General features: G+C 40.2%; 1 protein-coding gene across 1 annotated transcript; it reads right to left on the bottom strand.

Moving 5' to 3' along the window:
- Positions 1-4,108: 4,108 nt before the first annotated feature.
- Positions 4,109-15,395, bottom strand: LOC119487567 (myosin heavy chain, fast skeletal muscle-like). The gene is made up of 41 exons (XM_037768559.1): positions 15,378-15,395; positions 15,205-15,238; positions 14,660-14,881; positions 14,440-14,583; positions 14,187-14,343; positions 14,068-14,095; positions 13,880-13,979; positions 13,683-13,775; positions 13,529-13,592; positions 13,349-13,447; positions 13,153-13,256; positions 12,903-13,041; positions 12,672-12,790; positions 12,242-12,391; positions 11,972-12,142; positions 11,583-11,883; positions 11,385-11,449; positions 11,197-11,284; positions 10,966-11,083; positions 10,758-10,881; positions 9,906-10,042; positions 9,567-9,822; positions 9,240-9,482; positions 8,979-9,155; positions 8,754-8,899; positions 8,573-8,663; positions 8,084-8,473; positions 7,846-7,972; positions 7,638-7,756; positions 7,356-7,552; positions 6,831-7,014; positions 6,558-6,723; positions 6,311-6,435; positions 5,889-6,197; positions 5,592-5,795; positions 5,356-5,481; positions 5,097-5,267; positions 4,900-5,004; positions 4,689-4,784; positions 4,436-4,567; positions 4,109-4,211 (listed from the first exon to the last, which is right to left on the bottom strand). The coding sequence occupies exons 3-41, from the start codon at positions 14,864-14,866 to the stop codon at positions 4,191-4,193; spliced, it is 5,793 nt and encodes a 1,930-aa protein (XP_037624487.1). The 5' UTR covers positions 14,867-14,881; positions 15,205-15,238; positions 15,378-15,395; the 3' UTR covers positions 4,109-4,190.
- Positions 15,396-19,601: the final 4,206 nt, after the last annotated feature.

The following is a 19,601-nucleotide window of genomic DNA, read 5'->3' as shown; positions in this document are numbered from 1 at the left end:
ATTAGGGATGTCACAATGCCAGAAATTTAGTCGTTGATACCAATACCAGTGAAATTCCACGATTCTTGATACCAATTCGATACAGGTCTATATTCCCTCTCTATTATCTGTTATGTTTGCTGTGAAAACATCTCCTTCAAACAGCTGTGTTTATTCAAGTTTCTCGCCAAAAACTACATTTTACAACATTACATTTGAACACATCATGATAACGTTCGACTTTACCTTCGCCCAATGCTCATTTTTACTAAATAGAACCTGCCCATCATCAGCATCATTATGTAAATCAATGGCACCTCCCATGTTGAAGTCGACAGGACAACTCAAGTTGAATCAACGTTAGCTGTTAGCTGCTGGTGAGCAGCACAGTGAGCACACGTTAACTAGCTTGCATCCTGCTGATTTCAACATGGATTTGTTGTTCGCAATGTAGCATTATCAGGGAAAAAATAGGGTGGGTCACCTGGACGGGTCGATACTGTGTCCCAACACATTTTTCTATTATCCCCATGATGACGGAATGCCGTTAGTTTCGAGCCCTGACGGTACCTGCGGTAATGTAGAAAAACGAGTATCGTCGCGTTTTCAGAATTTTCGCATCGGCTTGCTACCAAAGTATCGATTCTCGTGACATCCCTAAAAGGAACAGTTTGACATTTTGGAAAATACACTTCAGAGAGTTATATTTGTGTGGCGTAAAGACTGGAAGCAGAGGGAAATAGCGAGCTGCTTCATTGTTTGTACAGATTAAACAAACAAGATACAGCAATGTGTTAATTTGTCAAATTTAGAGGCGCAAGTATAGGCACATTTTTAAGAAGAGATAGGCTAGTGGTTTCCCCCTGCTTCCAGTCTTTATGCTAGGCTAAGCTAATCACATATGAAAGTGGCATTGATCTTCTCATTTAAATCTTGGGCAAATATGTCCAAAATATTCCTTATATTCCTATATTCAAACTATTCCTATAACCTCATAATCTTTTCACTTTCTATCCCTTAACTGATAGTAGCCTTAAAACCAACAAAGCTGATTCCAACCTTAATAAACTGTAATCTGAAGGAACCAATTGACTTTTAGATCTATAATAAAGTACTTTTTATTTCATAAAAGAACACTTGAGCCTTGCAGAACCATTTCCCCAGTTACTAACTAAATGTGGTGTTTGAAAAATTTATCTTCAGTCACTTTCATAACCTGTGCGAGTGAAAACATTATCTTTTTATCTTTTATTTGGCTCAAGCTTTTCACAAGTCCCTTTTTACAACCCACAGGAGTCAAATTCAGTACTCAGGGAAAAAAAGGGCCAATTTTCTGGCCTTCACAGCTTCGAGATAAATGCTGCTTGCAGAAATGAGTTGCGGGTGTTTTTTCAATCATGCCACGGCCCTGTTTTAGGATGAATTGTCTGAAATTGTTAAGCAAAACTGAGATTTTTTTGCTGTAAAAACACAGGAGAGACCATAATAAAACTACATCTCCATTCTTCATGTAGTATAAGGTCGTAGTTCACGCTTTACCTGGGAACACACTTCCTGAGCAATAATGTTTTTGAATTTGACACGTTTCACAGAGAAAGAGCTGGATGTGCTATTTCTGTTAGTTATCTTTTGCTGAACATGTTTTGCTTTTCAGATATACAGTATATTTCACACAGCAGTTTTACAGAGTGTCTCATTTTTGGCAAGTTGTCAGAACAGAATACAGTATGGTAGAAATATAGTCAAGAAAAGCTAAAAAAAAATGCATGTTGGTACAGTTTGTTACCTCGGTCTCACCTCATGAAATCAATTATCCAGTCTTCACTGACTCATCTGCTACAGTCACTTATATCCAGTATGTTTCCAACCACTCCCCCCCCATCTCTGGTCCACTGCCCAGTTGTGTGTGGAAAGGTAATGGTTTTGGGCCAGAGAGTAAGATGACATCAGAGGTTTCCCTTTGTAAAACGGAAACCTGACATTTGTCTAGTTCTGGTGACTGATAAAATAAAACAGGCAGTAGGTGGATAAGTGAAATGAAACATGCTTTGGCAGAACTAGCTGGCAAAGCACCACATTGTTTAACTAATCTGAATACAACATTGCGATAAAGCAATTAAACACCTTTTTACGAGTACACTGACACTTAAATTTATGTGTATCCGGTAATAAAATTGAATTCTGCACACCATTTTAACACCCACTTACTTTTTTATTGACCGTTGACCTCTGAGAATAGCTGGCCTCCCGAGTGTCTCCTAAACTTTTCAAACCAGCTTATATCAGTGTTATACAGAGCAATATGCAAGGTTGTATATATGTATACATATATATGCCTGACCATAAATATGTGATTGATTTATTGAAGCTGGTAGCCAGCCAGGTGAAATAGTCCACTTCTGTCTCTTAGTTCACACAGTCTCTAATGCCTGAGTCTCATTCCTCTGTTGTCTGTAGTAAATACACTTGGTTGGCCATAACTTCGATATAATATAAATGATCTTCGGGCCTATCACGAACAAATAGTCAGAGGATTTGATAGGGTCTTCTTGAGGATGACCAGATCTAAATCACATTGCTGAAAGATCAAGTATGTGTCAAAAGGAAAACACTTAAAGAGGTGAATACGATGAAGTAAAGTACATGTCAATATAGCATGCAGAGTATACCTCGTGCTGCGCTGCACATCTTGAAACGGTTGTGAAGTTCCCCTATATTCAGCAGTGTGTCAGATGTGTCTGTGTGCAGCAGCACCCGTTATTTGGTCAACAAACCCAGCATGTGACAGCCCTCTCTCTAAAATAGGGTGTTTGTGAGTACAGTGTCATTTTTCCTGTGTTCAAGAGAGAAAAATGAAAGGCTGCTCAGAAGTTCTGTTTGTACATCCCAGTGTTTCCTAGTATAAAGCTACTTGGCAACTTTTAGCCAAAATAAATAGTTGATAAGCTGCTCCAGCACTGGGAATGAAAGAACGAACTGAGCCAGCAGGCATCACCTCACTGTTGCTGTAAAAGCACAAACGCAGGGATTAGTGATGACAAACAAGTTCAATTATTTTACAAGACATAACATGAGAAAAATAATCTACAAACAGAAAAAGTTAGCACCTTACTGAGAAAGGAAGTGGAGCCTTTAGCCGATGAAGAGCCAGATACTTTACACATTAACCATAGCAACCTAAAAGATGATAATATATCAATGTCTTACTGTAAAATGATGGTAAAAGGTATAATTTTACCTTTCGGCTACCTTTCTGAGTGTCTGTGATTTACTTTTTGTGAATTCGAAGCTGCAGCTCTTTAAAATTAGAAAATTTGCTCCGGCCAGTGGGCGGAGCTTTGCTTTGGCCCGACTTTTTTCAACATGGCTGCCGGGTCACAAACTTTCTCATTTTACAGCTAAACGGTACACTAAAATATGTTTCTGAAAACATTAGAGGCGAGAAATAGGCATTACAGTAACAGAATCTTGATTCATATCTGATCAGCACTGCCTAGCTTTACAGTTTGATCGGAGTTTGCGAGCTTTGCAAGCAGTGATTGACAGCTGCTTTAGAGACTGCTCGGCTCTAATTCTTGCAAATGCCATTAGGAGCACCGGAGGAGGCAAAGGAACATGATTTTTTCACAGATTACCTGTCTCATGCACTGCCGTCCGCCCAGCTCTGGTGACATGCTTGTGTGTACAGTATGTGTGTGCGTGCTATGTGAGAATCTGCATGGGTGCAAGGTATCAGTGGAAATATGGTATGGCATTTAATTGATTTGGGCATTCTCTCAATAAGCCAGCAGAATGGATTTGATAATGAAGCACTAACACAGTGCTCTGAAGAGCGCAGATCGGACAGACGATGCACTGATTTGTGACATGGTAAAAGTTGGGGGGTCTAAACTAATGATTTTAAAAAGTGGGTGGGACTTGTCTTGACTCCCATGATTTTTGGTCATTGTTGACTTTAAAACAGCCCATACCTGTACCTTAAAAAAAGTATGCAGCATTACTTATGTTATAGCCAGCCATTCCAATAAAGATTGTAGAATTTTGTTTAGCTGTGTCACAAAGGATCTAAATCTTACATTTGCTCTCTCTTGGAGGAGACAATTAGATCAAAATAACACAAACGATGCAATTTAAGATGCAAAAAAATATTTTATTGTGGTATATTTCACATCATATTGTATGATTAGAAACCGCCCATCAGATGCAGTGCTTTACTCAGCTGCCTCTTTTCCCTGTAAAAAATAAAATAAAACAGTTAATATATACAGTGCATAGAGCATGTGCCTATATTCACATCATAATCTGTAAAGGTTTTGTCAGTCATTAATTTTATTAAGCTTAGGGCTATAATGGTCATTTTTTGCTTTCATAACAAAAGAATTATGTGACATAAATTAGAATAGGAGGAGTTTAATTTAATTTAATTTTCATTAAGCTAAAATATGTATATATTTACCTTGCCAGTGTCACGGCTCTTGGCTCTCAGCTTGTTGACCTGCGACTCTGCAATGTCAGCACGCTCCTCGGCCTCCTCCAGCTCATGCTGGACCTTCCTGCACTTGGACAGATGAGTGTTGGCCTGTTCCTCCTGAAAAAACACAGAGATTGACATTTTTTAATGCCCTAAAAGAAATAAGGTCTGTTTTGTGTGAAATAAATCTGCTACATTATCAAGTTTTCCATGATGAAAAGGAATAAGTTTTCCTTACCGCTTCCTCAGACTGCCTCTTGTAGGCCTTCACCTTGAGCTGCAACTTGTCAACCAGATCCTGCAGCCTGATAACGTTTTTCTTGTCCTCTTCAGTCTGTGGAAGTTTATTTAAAAGTGAAGTAGAAAGTAAATGTACATGTTGACATGTTTTTAGTATAAGTTAAGTCGACATAAGTTGATTTGTATGTTAACTTTAAAAGTGACTGTACCTGATAGGTGAGCTCCTTCACCCTCCTCTCATATTTGCGGACACCCTTGACAGCATCAGCTCCACGTCTCTGCTCAGCCTCAACCTCTGCCTCCAGCTCACGCACCTTTGAAAAACCAGAATATTCATAGAATATTTAGAATCCATATATTTTCCTACATTTGTTTGATCCCGCAAATCTTAACACAACTTTCTTACCCTAGACTCCAGTTTCTGGAGCTGCTTCTTGCCACCCTTCATGGCCAGGTTCTCAGCCTCATCCAGGCGGTGCTGCAGGTCCTTAACAGCGACCTCCAGGTTCTTCTTCATTCTCTCCAGGTGAGCGCTAGTATCCTGCTCCTTCTTCAGCTCCTCAGCCATCATCGCAGCCTAGAGGAGACGGCATAAAATATTCATTAGAAATATCTTGAAAAAACACATTGGAGTAAAAGTAAGACCAAATTGAACTTAAACCTACATCAGTGATGGCCTTCTTGGCCTTCTCCTCTGCATTTCTTGCTTCCTGAACAGTGTCATCCACTTCACCCTGGACCTGGACCAGTTCAGCCTCAAGCTTCTTCTTGGTGTTCAGAAGGCTTGTGTTCTAAAAGTTAAAAAAGATTTAGTCATTTCATTTATCATGTGCCTGACTTTCACGTTATTTAGAATCTCATTAGATTTTTAATTATTGAAGAAATGATCGGATTTGTTCACCTGAGAGTGCAGAAGTCCAACACGCTCACTGGCGTCCACAAGCTCCTGCTCAGCGATCTTGCGGCTTCTCTCTGTCTGTTCCAGAGCAGTTCTAAGTTCCTCAATTTCAGCCAACATGAGACTGTTCCTACGATCCACCATAGCAGCTTGTTCCTTGTACTCTTCCTGGGCTCTGATAGCATCATCAAGATGCAGTTGTGCATCCTGGTGAAAAAATATCCGGAAATTATTCACATGAATGCCAAAATGTACCTGCACTGACCATAGGCTGTGCAACAACTGGGTGTCTTACAATACCTTCAGCTGTGTTTGCACATTCCTCAGCTGCTTCTGGGACTCAGCTGCCTGGCGATTGGCGTGGCTCAGCTGAATCTCCATCTCGTTCAGGTCTCCCTCCATCTTCTTCTTGATTCTCAGGGCATCGTTCCTGCTCCTGACCTCAGAATCCAGAGTGCTCTGCATGGCGTCAATCACCCTCTGGCTGTTCCTCTTGATCTGCTCCATCTCCTCATCTTTCTCTGCCAGCTTCCTGTCCACCTCACCCTTAATCTGGTTGAGCTCCAGCTGGACACGCAGGATCTTAGACTCTTCGTGTTCCAGAGTTCCCTAATGATATCAAAGAATGAGATATTCGTCTCTGGCTTCCAACCTTTTATAGTATATTTGTCCATGATTTTTTTTTTTTTTGTTCACGAGATCTCCCCAGAAAAAAAATATACCTCAGCCTCTTCAAGAGCTGTCTGGATCTCAGACTTCTCCGTCTCCACCTGCTTCTTGGACTTCTCCAGCTCATGGATGTTCTTGCCAGTCTCGCCAATCTGTTCAGTCAGATCTGAGATCTCCTCTGCAGAGAGATACATGTGTTTGATATTGTTAAGCCTTAAAATGTAAAATAGAAGTACTTAATTCTAACACATGCACACATGTAATGAATACAATGTAACTGTTACATAATGTAAAACTCACGTTGCAGGTTCTTGTTTTCACGCTTCATGGTCTCCAGGTGATCCAGAGTTTCCTCATAAGAGTTCTTCATCTTGAACAGCTCAGTGCTGAGAGAACGAGCCTCCTTCTGTGCTCCCTCAAGCTCTGCCTGAGCCTCCTCGTACTTCTGTTTCCACTCTGCCAACACCTTAATGTCATAATTAATACAGTTCAGTTGGTTAGCAACATCAAGACAAATCAATATATTTATGTCATTGTTTGTATGGCCTGGCCACACAAAGTAAACAATGCTACCTTGTCAAAGTTTCTCTGCTTCTTGTCCAAGTTGGCAGCCAGACCATTGGCCCTCTCCACATCAATCATGAGGTCCTCCACCTCACTCTGGAGCCTCTGTTTGGTTTTCTCAAGAGAAGCACACTTGGAATTCACTGCCTCAATCTGTTCCTCAGCATCCTGAAGGCGCTGGGCCAGCTTTTTCCTGTTTGGAAAAGGTAAGAATTGTCTCTCAATGAAAACTAGGAAGTTACCCGAAGCCTTCGTAACAAGAATCTACAAGGTGAGCTCTTGACATATTATGTTACAGCTGAATCCGTATATAACATACAAATACCGAATCGCCCCGATCATAGGACATTTTTTTTTTTAGAAATTATATTACAAAAGGTGGAGCTTGTATATTTGAGCACTGTTGATGTTTATGTCTTCACAACAGCAGATATTAAATTTGCAAGTATTGATAAAAACAATGCAGTTGTCAGTTGAGTTATGCTAAAATGCTTCACTTCTGAACTGGCCTTTTAATTGTTTAATGTTACTCACTTGGCTTCCTCAAGCTCCTCAGTGCGCTGGATAGCATCAGTTTCATACTTAGATCTCCACTGAGCCACCTCGCTGTTGGCCTTGGACATTCCACGCTGCAGTTCAGCCTTGGCCTCCTGCTCTTCCTCAAACTGCTCCCTCAGCAGATCACAGTCATGGCGAGCTGATTGCAGTCCATGGGCAAGAGCATTCTTGGCCTGGTGTAAGAAATATAATTGAATTCACAAAATGTCCTCATCCCAAACGAATAATACAAATACACACTAAGTTGCGGTTTCTTACCTTAACCTCCTCTTCAGTCGTTCTCTTCAGCTCCTCAATCTGCTGTGTGAAGGCCTGTTTGCCTCTGGTCAGCTGAGAGACAAGAGCTTCTTTCTCTTCAATTTGACGGCTGAACTCACCTAGTGTGAAAGATGTCACAATACATTAGTTTATGTTACGTCTCTCAATAACCTACAAAACATTTCATTCATTGATAACGGGTAGATACCATTTTCTGTCAGGAGACGTGCTTTCTGTGCATTTGAGTCATTGATTTGACGGACATTTTCATCATTCTTGGTCTTCAGTTCGCTAAATTGGTCCTCAAGAGTACGGCACATCTTTTCAAGATTTCCCTAATGAGGAAAAGAGAGATGAGAGCCGTGATCAGATTTTATTTATAATGTTAATTACCTTATTTACAATTCTAATTTGTGTATTAAAATAGCATGTGATGCATTGTGTACCTTTGCTTTAGCAACATTCTCCATGTTGCTGGAGAGGTCATCAATCTCCATCTTGTATTCACTTTTTTCCTTCTCAAGCTTCTGCTTAACACGCTGGAGGTTGTCAATCTGCTCTCCCAGCTCAGCAACGCTGTCAGCCTGCTTCTTGCGAAGAGCAGAAGCAGTGGCTTCATGCTGCAGAGTGGATTCCTCAAGGTCACGACGGAGCTTCTGGAACTCAGCCTCACGCTTCTTGTTCATCTCAATCTGAACAGCAGTGGCACCACCGGCCTCCTCCAGCCTCTCACTGATCTCCTCAAGTTCCCTGGAGAGGTCAGCTCTCTGCTTCTCAACCTTGGCACGAGCAGCGCGCTCAGCCTCAATCTCCTCCTCCAGTTCCTCAATACGAGCCTGTTGAATGTAGATGTAATGTCTTTCAGTAAACTTTCACTTTTAATACACAAAATAGGAAATGTATACAGTAATGTTTTGTGTAACACAATATGTCACCTGAAGCTCCTTGATCTTCTTCTGAAGCTGAGCACCCAGTGACTGCTCATCTTCAATCTTGCTAAGGAGCTGACTGATTTCAAAGTCCTTCCTGAGAGTGATAGATAAAGTATAATGAGTTCATGCAGTTGACCACAATTTTAAAAGAAGGGTTATTGTACAAATTAAAAAACTATATTACTTTTTAATTTTCTCATCAGACTGCTGCTTTTCATTTTCAAGATCCATGACGGATTCCTGGGCCAGTTTCAGATCACCCTCAAGCTTTCTCTTGGCTCTCTCAAGGTCCATACGCAGTTTCTTCTCTTGCTCCAGAGAACCTTCAAGCTGTATAAATAATGAGTTTTTAATTATCACATTCAAGAAGAAACTTGCTTTGCCAATCCAAGTGTCTTTGTAAACTTACATCATCCACTTGCTGCTCAAGCTTGGTCTTGGCCTTGGTCAGAGTGTTGACTTTGTCTTCCTCAGCCTGCAGGTCATCAAGAGTCTGCTGATGAGCCTCCTGAAGGGCTTTCTTTTCCTTGGTCAGCTTAGCAACGCTCTCATCCTGAGAGGCCATCTCCTCGGTCAGGTTCTTCACCTAAGTGAGCAAGAAAGTACTTGTCAATAAATGGTAATCACTATAATTGTACTTGATCTGATGGACAGATTATTATTTGCGAACCTTGTTCTCAGTGGCATGTTTCTCCTTCTCCACTTTGGCCAAGGTAAGCTCCAGGTCATCAATATCCTTCTTGAGCTCAGAGCATTCATCTTCCAGCTTTCTCTTCTTGGCAGTGAGCTCAGCATTGATTTCCTCTTCATCCTCCAGTCTCTCAGTTGTCTCTTTGAGTTTGGCCTCCATCTGGATCTTACTCTTGATAAGTCCCTCACATCTCTCCTCAGCATCTGACAGATTCTCTCCTTCCTAGTCCATTTTATGAAAATAGATGTTACCACATCAACATTGAAAAACATGAAAAAGCTCAACTGTTTGTTGATGTGTACTTACAGATGCGATTTGCAGCTGCAGGTCATTCTTCTCTTGCAGAAGGGACACCATCTTCTCCTCCAGCTCCTTCTTCTTTGCCAGGGCAGCAGCCAAGTCAGTTTTCATCTTATCATAGTTCTCCTTCATATTTGCCAGCTCCTTCTCAGTTTCAGCACTCTTCAGCAGAGGCTTGATCTTGTAGTACACCTTCATCCATGGCCAGTGTTTCACATTCATGAATGAGCGGATATTGTACTGGATGGAATATATGGCTTCCCTGCAGAAAAGAAGTAGCTGTTATGGACAATGTTGCTTGTCATTTTTCATATCATCATTCAGATTGAGCTGTTTTAAACATGCCTCCTCTCTGTCATCTTCACATATTCCTTTCTCATGACGTAACCACGGCACAAAGCCTGAGTCATGGTGACCAGAGATGCCAGTTTTTCATCTCTCATCTCCTCAAGGGTACCCAGCAGACCGGCTTTGAAGAACACCTGAACAAACAAAAATTAAAAATGAATGTAGGATGAACTCAGATAGTGAATACACTGAGTGAATACACAGCCTTTAAAAAAAAAAAAAAAAGTTTCCCACATGGTTCAATCAAAGGTGTTTTCTAAATGGCCACATGCTGGTTGATGTGCCTCTAGGTTAACTATTAATCACATGTTCTTCAGCACCAATTTCATTACATTCATGTAAGTGTTTTTTTTAGATATTCTGCTTTATTATTATCAGATATAATACATAACTAGAAAAGTGCACACAGTAGAGTGCAGATCTCTGTAAGGCGTATCTGCAATGACCACTGCTGTATTGTTTGATTGAATAAATACAAACCACAATAGATTGAGTTAGTCATTTGCTAGTGCAGTGAACACATTATCGCTCCTGGGGCGACGGAACGCTGTTAGTCTTGAAAAAATCTAAAAAATCAATCAAACACTGGACTGAACAACTTAAGCTTGTTGATTCTTCTTCTTCAGTAAAATAAGCAGAGTGTTTACCTTGGTGTATCCCCCATCAATGTCCACATGGTGGCACAATTTTAACTTTACTCCTTTCTTGGCCCATGACCAAATTTCCAATCACAATCATTTAAATTAAGTAAAATGTTTTTGAGATGCTCTTCCATCTAACAGACTTAAACATGGACTGACCATCCTTAGTAAGTACTCTTAAGTATATGAATGCAATCATGGTACTTACCTTGGTGTGTCCGAATTTGTACTCGTCATGAGGAACATCAATTGATCCAAGCAGCTTCTCTGAAGCCTTCTTGTTGTCAATGAACTGTCCCTCAGGGATGACACTGGCATTCAGTACCTTGTACCTTTTTATGAGATAATTAATGGTCAGTGTGAGCATTTTATTTCAATGATCTGCATCAAATTGTTATTAAAATGTCCATTGATACCTCTGTTTGAAGTCAGCATAGAGGATTCTGCTGGGGAAACCTTTTCTGCAGATTCTGATACCCTCCAGCACACCGTTACACCTGAGCTGGTGGATAACCAGGAAGTTCTCCATGAGACCTGTAAAAAAAGACATTTCATAACAACTTCTTTGAATAAATAGTCTCAGTTGAAGCGGCCCCATTTTAAGTAAACCATACCAACAAAGTGTCGAGATTATGATCTCTATGTACCTGGAGTCTTTGACTCATTGGGAATCAGGCAGCGCACAAAGTGAGGATGGGTGGCCCTCAAGTTAGTCATCAGCTTGCCCAAGTTCTCCTGTAGATGTAAAATGGTGACTTTTGTCATAAAATGCCACAATTGTGAACTTGACTGTAAACTGAGATATATAGGATATATTTGCAAAGTTAAACCTTACCCTAAACTGTGAAGACACAGTCTGCATAGAACCACCCTTCTTCTTGCCTCCCTTCTTGCCAGCCTCTGTTGATAATTTTAAGTAGACATGCTTTTTTAGAACAACACATCAAGTTTATATGAACACATGCTACTGATGAAAACATTCAGTATCTATAACCTTAAAATGTGTTTTAGTTTACTGTGGAAACTATCATACCCTCAACGACAGGAGGATACAGAATAGGCAGCAGTTTCACTGAGGACTTCTGGTACAGCTGCACGACAGACTCATTCAGTGGATCCTTGTTCTTGTCCAGCCAGCCACCGATATTGTAGTCCACGGTACCAGCATAGTGCACCAGGGAGAAGTGGGCCTCAGCCTTGCCTTTGGCGGGCTTTGGCTTCTCAAATGCTTTGTTTTTGCCAAGATGCTGGTCATACAGCTTGTTCTTGAAGGATGTGTCTGTGGCCTTGGGGAACATGCACTCCTCTTCAAGGATGGAGAAGATACCCATGGGCTTGAAAAAAGCGGGAAGAAGTGTCATTAAGTGTTACATTACGTCAAATTAAGAACAATTATATATAATCACAAAATTAAGTGATTACCTTTTCAATCAGCTCGATGCAGGCAGCCAAGTCCATGCCAAAGTCAATGAACTCCCAGATAATACCCTCCTTCTTGTACTCCTCTTGCTCCAGGACAAACATGGTGTGGTTGAAAAACTGTTGCAGTTTCTCATTGGTGAAGTTGATGCACAGCTGCTCCAGTGTGTTGAACTGCGAGGAGACAAATACTCAGTATAATCTCTTGTAGGCAATAAGAATGATTCTGTCATGGAAAGTATTGGCTGGTCAATTGTTGGAAATGAAGCTTACATCAAAGATTTCAAAGCCAGCGATATCCAGGACACCGATGTAGAACTGCCTCGCCTGTTTAGTGTCCAACATCTGGTTGATACGGATGACCATCCACAAGAACATCTTCTCATAGATAGACTTGGCGAGGGCAGTCACTGAGTTATTCACCTAAATAAAAATAAGGATGTTATTTGATTGTCAGTCAATCATTTTGTAAAATAATGGATTACTAGTATTTTTAATTTGTGAGATAGATGAAACAAAAAATCCATCTAAGATGATCCTTGACTTATTCTGCATTATGCATTTATCATTCAATGTGTAAAACTCATCGAAAATAGTAATAAATTGACATTGCATTTCTTTGTTTCTAATAAATCCTACACTACCTTATTTTAGTAGAACTAACTAAATAGTAGGATATTGGATATTGATAATTTATGTTTACCTGAGATACAGTTTGTCCCTTGGTGACATACTCATTTCCGACTTTCACTCTGGGATAGCACAGAGCCTTCAGCATGTCAGCCGAGTTCAGACCCAGCAAGTAAGCAACCTTGTCAGCCTCTGAAAATAGTTCAGTGATTTCCATCATGATATGAACAGAAACAAGTATGATTAAACTTTTTTTTACTGTTGTTCCCAAGCTATTCACTTTGAGCTGACATTAAATACTCACCCTCTGTGCCGTCTGGCTCAGCCTGCTCCTCACGCTGCTTCTGCTTGAACTTCATGTTACCATGGTGGAGGACAGCACCAGTATTCTTGTAGATGCTCAGTTTCTCTTCATTAATGAAGCCCAGGATATCAATAGCATTCTGAGTACAAAAGATGTGTCCACACAAAACATAATCATTGTAGAAAATGCACTTTTGATGTTGCATTTAATGCAGAATATATTTAAATATTTTGAAGTGAAGATCACTCACATCAGTGGCTTCCAGCTCAACTTTGTCATCAATGCTGGCCACAGTGATCTGACCCATGCTGCACATTGGGAAGTCGTAGGGGTTGGTTGTGATGAGTGCCAAATCTGGAAATCAAAAAAGGGTGAAAATGTTCATAACATTTTTTTCATATGAAAACTATAAGTATGTTAAACGTGCAAATTCTCAATCTGTTTACCAATCAGCTCAGGTTTGTGGGCGGTCATCATCTGATAGAAGATGTGGTAGCCCCTCTCAGCAGGAAGCTGGAATGTCACTCTAGACTTCTCCAGCAGATCTAAAAATATTGTTCGTAAGTCACAGCCCGGTCAATTGTCAATTCCAGTCATTTGTATGTACTTTGAGGATTGTTACTTACATGTCTCAATATCAGCACTAGACAGTTTGCCAGTTGCGCCGAAATGGATTCTGATGAATTTACCCTGTTTGGAACAAAGGGATGTTTAATGTCCCTCCACATGGACAATCTTTAACAAGACCTCTCTCATTTGTAGAAATCATTTCATACTTACAAAACGAGAAGAGTTGTCATTCCTCACAGTTTTGGCGTTACCATAGGCCTCCAGCAGGGGATTGGCTGCAATAATCTGATCCTCCAGTGACCCCTATAATCCAGGTTTAGAATTTATTTTTGGTTAATGACTTTATTTTTCTCTGGAAAAATATTCCTTAGGTAAAGAACCTTGAATTGTAATCATCAGTAATATACCTTTGAAGTGTCCCTCTTCTTGGCCCCCTCAACTGAGATTGTTGCAAAGTACTGGATGACACGCTTGGTGTTCACAGTCTTTCCAGCACCAGACTCTCCGCTAGGAATAGACACAGACATATAAGAATTTGATCCAGATATTTGACTATGTTAAACAGAGTCAACAAATGTAAATGTAACAAACTTACGTGATCAAGACAGACTGGTTCTCCCTATCTGTTGAATCCAAAACAAAGGAATTAACTATGTTTTACTGCAACAGAAACCTCATAGTGATAAATTCTACATTGTTATAGTCATGACTTACCAGTAGCCATGAACTGATAAGCGTTGTCAGAGACAGAGAAGATGTGGGGTGGAGCCTCCATACGCTTCTTGCCTCTATAGGCAGCTACACATTCAGAGTCGTACACTGGGAGCCACTTGTAGGGGTTTACAGTGGCACAGAACAACCCAGAGTAGGTCTGAAAGTGATCATAGATATTCACCCGTTAACTATGTTTCCTACCAGTATAGACATTTTCAATAGCTGTCTTTTCTCATAAAGCAGATTGTCTTACGTAGATCATCCATGCTGCATAACGCTCTTTGAGGTTATACAGCACAGAGGCTTCATTGAGATGGGTCATCATGGCCATGTCCTCAATCTTGTCATACTTTGGAGGGTTCATTGGCGAGACGTCAGCTTCTTTGACTACCTTTTCCTGTAACACAACATTTGTCACAATGAGAACTGATCATATTGAATTCCCCAATTGACTCTGACTTTATGATACCAACCTCCGAAGTGTCATGGACTTTGACGGTGACTTTGTCACCATCTTTCTTGAGGATCGTTCCCTTCAAGTACAGCTCCTTGACATCAGCCACGTAGCAGGCACTCTTGGCATCAAATGGCAGAGTTTGAGCCTCAAGCCTCTCCTTCTCTGGTTTACGAAGGAAAATGGCAGCCTTGCCATATTGGGCCATCTCCGCGTCCGTACTCATGGTGCCGGCTGATGTCTGTAAGATAATTTCAAAGGAACTGCCAACATTATAACAATGTTTTAAGGGCATGTAATTAAACAGCATTCTCTGAATTCTGCTGAATAGTAAACATATCCATAATGAATCCATGTCTGTGTATCGTTACTGTACAGGTGGGCTTCAACTTTACACAAAGTCCTTTTCAGACTTAGAGGTTACTGAGAATAAATACTAACATATTGTCATGTTTTGTCAAAATGTTTTGATGAATAACTCTAGACATGCAATGAATGAGACAAATTTTACATAAGTAGTAAACGCTTGTAAAGAAAAGTTAAACATTTGAAAGTTGTCCTTACCTGACCACCTCTATGTCAACAGTATTCACCAATCCTGTTCAAAACAGTTTTTATTGTTATTGAGTAGGTGTAAAAACAAGGTATTACTCAACAAATGATTCTACAAACATAACTTATTTCTTTAATGAAGAACACATTAAAATGGTCTCAAGATTAAGAGCATAAAGTCTTACCACAAGGAGGAGCTCAGATCTTCAATGACACACACGGTTGTGTTCTCAAGCACCCTTTATATTGAATCACATTTTGATGACTCAGTAGAAGTTAAAATGGTATACACACCAAATGTGGTAGGGCAGCCAGGCAGGAATAAAACATGTTGAAATTGTATCAGCTGATGTTTCAGGTTTCAGTTATTATGGCCAGGTCTTGATTTTCATTACTTCAATTTAAGTTTATTTAAGGCTCTTGAAAAACATTTATATAAGGTATAATAATTTAAAAATACATCGGTGTTCTATTTTCCTAAACTGTTTAAATAATAGTACTTTTTTCTTTTTAAAAAGTAATTGTTTTTAAAGTATAAGTTGTATAATATTTTTTAATTTACAGAACCTTATTGTGATCATACAATTTAAACAAAATAATGTAAGTATGTCATGAATGACTAAAGTAGTATTTTTTATTTTACTAGTAAGCGTGATTGAGTCTTTCAGTTTTGAATCAGCATGAGCATAGCATTGTGACCAGTGACCATAGCACTAAACAACCACAGCAAGAATCAGTAATGTAAAGAAACTATTACGAAAAAAAATAAACAATTAAAATAACAAAGATCCTTGAAATAGTATCAGTTAATCCACTATCTAGGCTACTCCTCTTTATCTGATAGAAGAACAGTGATCTCAGTGTGGAGGTTGAATATTCTCTGAACCGTTGATATATATGCTTTCCTATCGAACACACAAAACTCCCTTCTCTGACACTTTTGGTCACTTTTGGACTTTTCTAGCTGGATGCATTTTGATTAAGGCCAAAAGTGAACCCTCAAGCTGTGCTGGGATGCCAGAATTCATTTAACTGTCTTATTCAAAAGTGTTAGCCTCCAAAGAAAGATTCTAAGCAAGAATTTATCTTGAATTAAGCCACCTATACATTTATGCCAATGCAACATTTTAATGTTGAAATTACAATGACAATAAGTGAAACTCATTTTTCCCTTCTCCTCAAACAGTTTCTCCAACCTCCTGAAAGATCTAAGTGCTCTCAGATATTCTTGATATTAAAGTCTCTGGAATCTCTTGGCTCTTATATTAATTGCCTGTGCTTGGGACCTATTTATATATTTATATTTGCACATTGGTGGCACGGTTACTAGTTTTCCAGACCTCAAATGTAACAGATGGTTACATCAGCTATATATTGTTGGTCATGGTTGTTTTTAAAACAACCCAAACCTGTACCTCAAAAAAGTATGCAGCATTCTTCATGTTATTGCCAGCCATTCCAATAAAGATTATAGAATTTTGTTTAGCTGTGTCACAAATGATCCAAAAAATGATCTGAAATTCGCTCTCTCTCGGAGGACACGACTGGATCAAAATAACACAGACAATGCAATTTAAGATCAACAAATAGTTTTGTGATTTTATTATTGTATGATTAGAAACAGCCCATCAGATGAAGTGATTTTCTCAGCTGCCTCTTTTCGCTCTAAATAGACATGAACGAGCATCGGTCATAAAACCACGATATGACTCTATATTTCAGCTGCTTGGCAGTAATGTTAGCTGACCAGACGAAGGTCTCTCCATGAATCACTGCTGATCCTAGTGTTGGCTTTTCCTGCTTCAGCCTCCCGACCGCGGCGGGAGGGAGACACCGGCACCCGGTCAGAGACGATAGCGTTTCTCGCTGCGGAGCCCCGTCACTTCACAAGACACGGGAAACCTCTGTTGGCCTGGAGGAGCTGCAGCATTTATTTCTGCACAAACGTCCACTGTACATTCACTAGATATTCTCAGAGCTACGAAGTCTTCTGCAGTGTGGAGTGTGCGCGCATGAACGTGAGGTGGAGCGAGCTGAGTGAAGGCAAGCAGGCAGAGGAGCAGAGGAGCAGAGTACAGCAGAGACTCCAGCCCTGGAGACGAAAGCTACGGTCTCCCCCACGTACTACGACCGCGGCCACCACTGTTTTGCAAGACGGGCTTCATTAGATAGAACTTTGCGGTTTTGGTGCTTCCGTGTAGTTTGTGTCAGAGTCTTGTCTGAATAGCGTAGCCACATGCGAGCGCACATGCGAGCGCGCACATGCGAGCGCGCGCGCGCATGGGACACCGACCCGGATTTATACGTGTAAAAAGTTAGAAACAGTCCCCTTTTCGGCTATAATGGTAATTTTTTTCAGCCACAACTGGATATAGTGACAATTTTATAAAATAACTTTTTATTATATTTACTCAAGGTACACACTGCAGCTTTAAATAATATGATATTTGTATTTTGTGTTTAAATTCAGCTGTGAAATCACAAGGAAAACACTGCAAAGTTTGTGTATGTTAAGGTAAGAAGAAAGTCTTTCCATTCTGGTTTGTGTTAGGCATTATCATGTATAATTGATACCTATATCAATCTGGCTTCTTCCTAGAACGGTAAATACTTCCTCTTGTGGCCAAATCCAGCTGTGGTTTCCAAAACACTAAAATAAAACTCCAGTTTGTTCACTTATTCCAAGTTTGTCAGTCTTATGTAAACAAACCTGAAAAGACTGAATGAATTAATGCAGTTGGGCAAACAGTTATGATAATGCTACAACCAAAGATTTGGACTTTATAGTTGAGTTAGATTTTGTTGACACTACTTTTTACAAGCCACATTACACAGTTCCTACCTTGTACAGAATATTAAAGAAATTTCTGTTTCTCTCGGTTTACCGTGAGCCGAGAATTGTGCAATTGGATTGCTCACTTACAAATATAATGTCATATCACATATGTTTCTGGAAGTGCATTTTAATTTCATCTATTTTTTTTTAGTAGCTGCAGAGAAACATCACATTTACTTTCTCCTGTGAGAAATGCCGTAATGTAACTGGTTTCAAAGCTCTCTCAATAAGTTTAATATCACCCTGAAACTCTGCTTAATAAGAGTGTGGTGAGAACTGAATCCTCCTCAAGGGATCAGGAGGCTTCAGTTTAGAGCTACAGCTTCTTTTCCGCAGCCAGGTTCCTACTGATACTTTCCACCCTGGCCCTCTGTCAGTGCTCATGCCAAAATGCAATCTCTTTCACATAGCAAGAGTCTGTAAACCGGAGAGTGCAGCACGCATAGCTCGGCAGCCTCAGAGACTTTCAGTTGTCTGCAGGGGGTTAAAACAGCTCCGACTTCTCAGGGCGGGGTTACTGGTTTTAGGTTGAGTTATTGAGTGCATAGGTTGTGTATTATGGTTACACCTGATCTGAGGACTCAATGCCATATTATGTCTTATAGTTTGACATGGAGTCATAAGGAATGTATCTTTAGACACTGTCGGATAAGACATGCAATGTTAGAGACAGAGAGGGAGACACTGACTGGACCTCCCACTGATAATCACTGTGATGAATGGGCACTGCCTTCTCACTGGGTGGCACGTCTCGTAAATGTCTACTCCGACCAGAAGGCAAATACCACAGAAGTACCATGCCACGTGTTTTGCCAGGCTCTCTGAAGGCCGTGGCATCAGTCAGACTGAGGAGCAGGCCAGAGAAGAAAGGTTCCACAACCTGATGTACAGCAGGTTGTTATTTTAACTGTCCCGCGGGAGGGTTAAATACTTGGATTCCTGAGTGCGGTATGACTTTCATTGGCCTTTCAGACGTGAATTAACACAAGAATCACACTAGAATTTAGTAAATGTTGATTTAAAGCTGCATGAAATGTCTTCCAAATTTTAATTCATGGATATGATTCCAACTAGAGCTGAATTTCATCGACGTTATCCATTATATGTCACATTTCTGTGCTAGATTTGATAGATTTCCCAACTCAAATATCTATCATACACCGCAGCAAGGCATCCTATGAAGTCAGTCTATTTTCCAGAGAGTTCTTTAACAGCAGAAACATTCTGTTATTCGTGCGAGTCATGATTTAGGATCGTGTCCTTTGGTCCAACGGAGAACCTTAAAGATAATTTAAAACAATTGGATATATTAACTTTTGGCTTAGGGTGATAACTGTAAATGTCAACCAGTGAGCCATAACTCAAAGATGTTTTCTGGATGAGTTTCGCAGTAGTGGTATGTAGCCTACAGTATTTTATAGATGAGAGAGCATTGCTATTAATCCTGGTTAATGTTTCTGCTTTTTCTGTTGCTATCGGAAGCCCTGAAGGGATCTTGTTCTTGTCCTGTTGAATCTTTAGTGAGCCACTCTCCTGCCAACTCCACAAAATGTTACCAAAGGGCTTTTAGGGG

This window comes from Sebastes umbrosus, chromosome 4 (assembly GCF_015220745.1).
Source record: "Sebastes umbrosus isolate fSebUmb1 chromosome 4, fSebUmb1.pri, whole genome shotgun sequence".
Taxonomy (NCBI): domain Eukaryota; kingdom Metazoa; phylum Chordata; class Actinopteri; order Perciformes; family Sebastidae; genus Sebastes; species Sebastes umbrosus.
The sequence above is the reverse complement of the archived record's forward strand: the minus strand, read 5'-3'. Positions and strand labels throughout refer to the sequence as shown.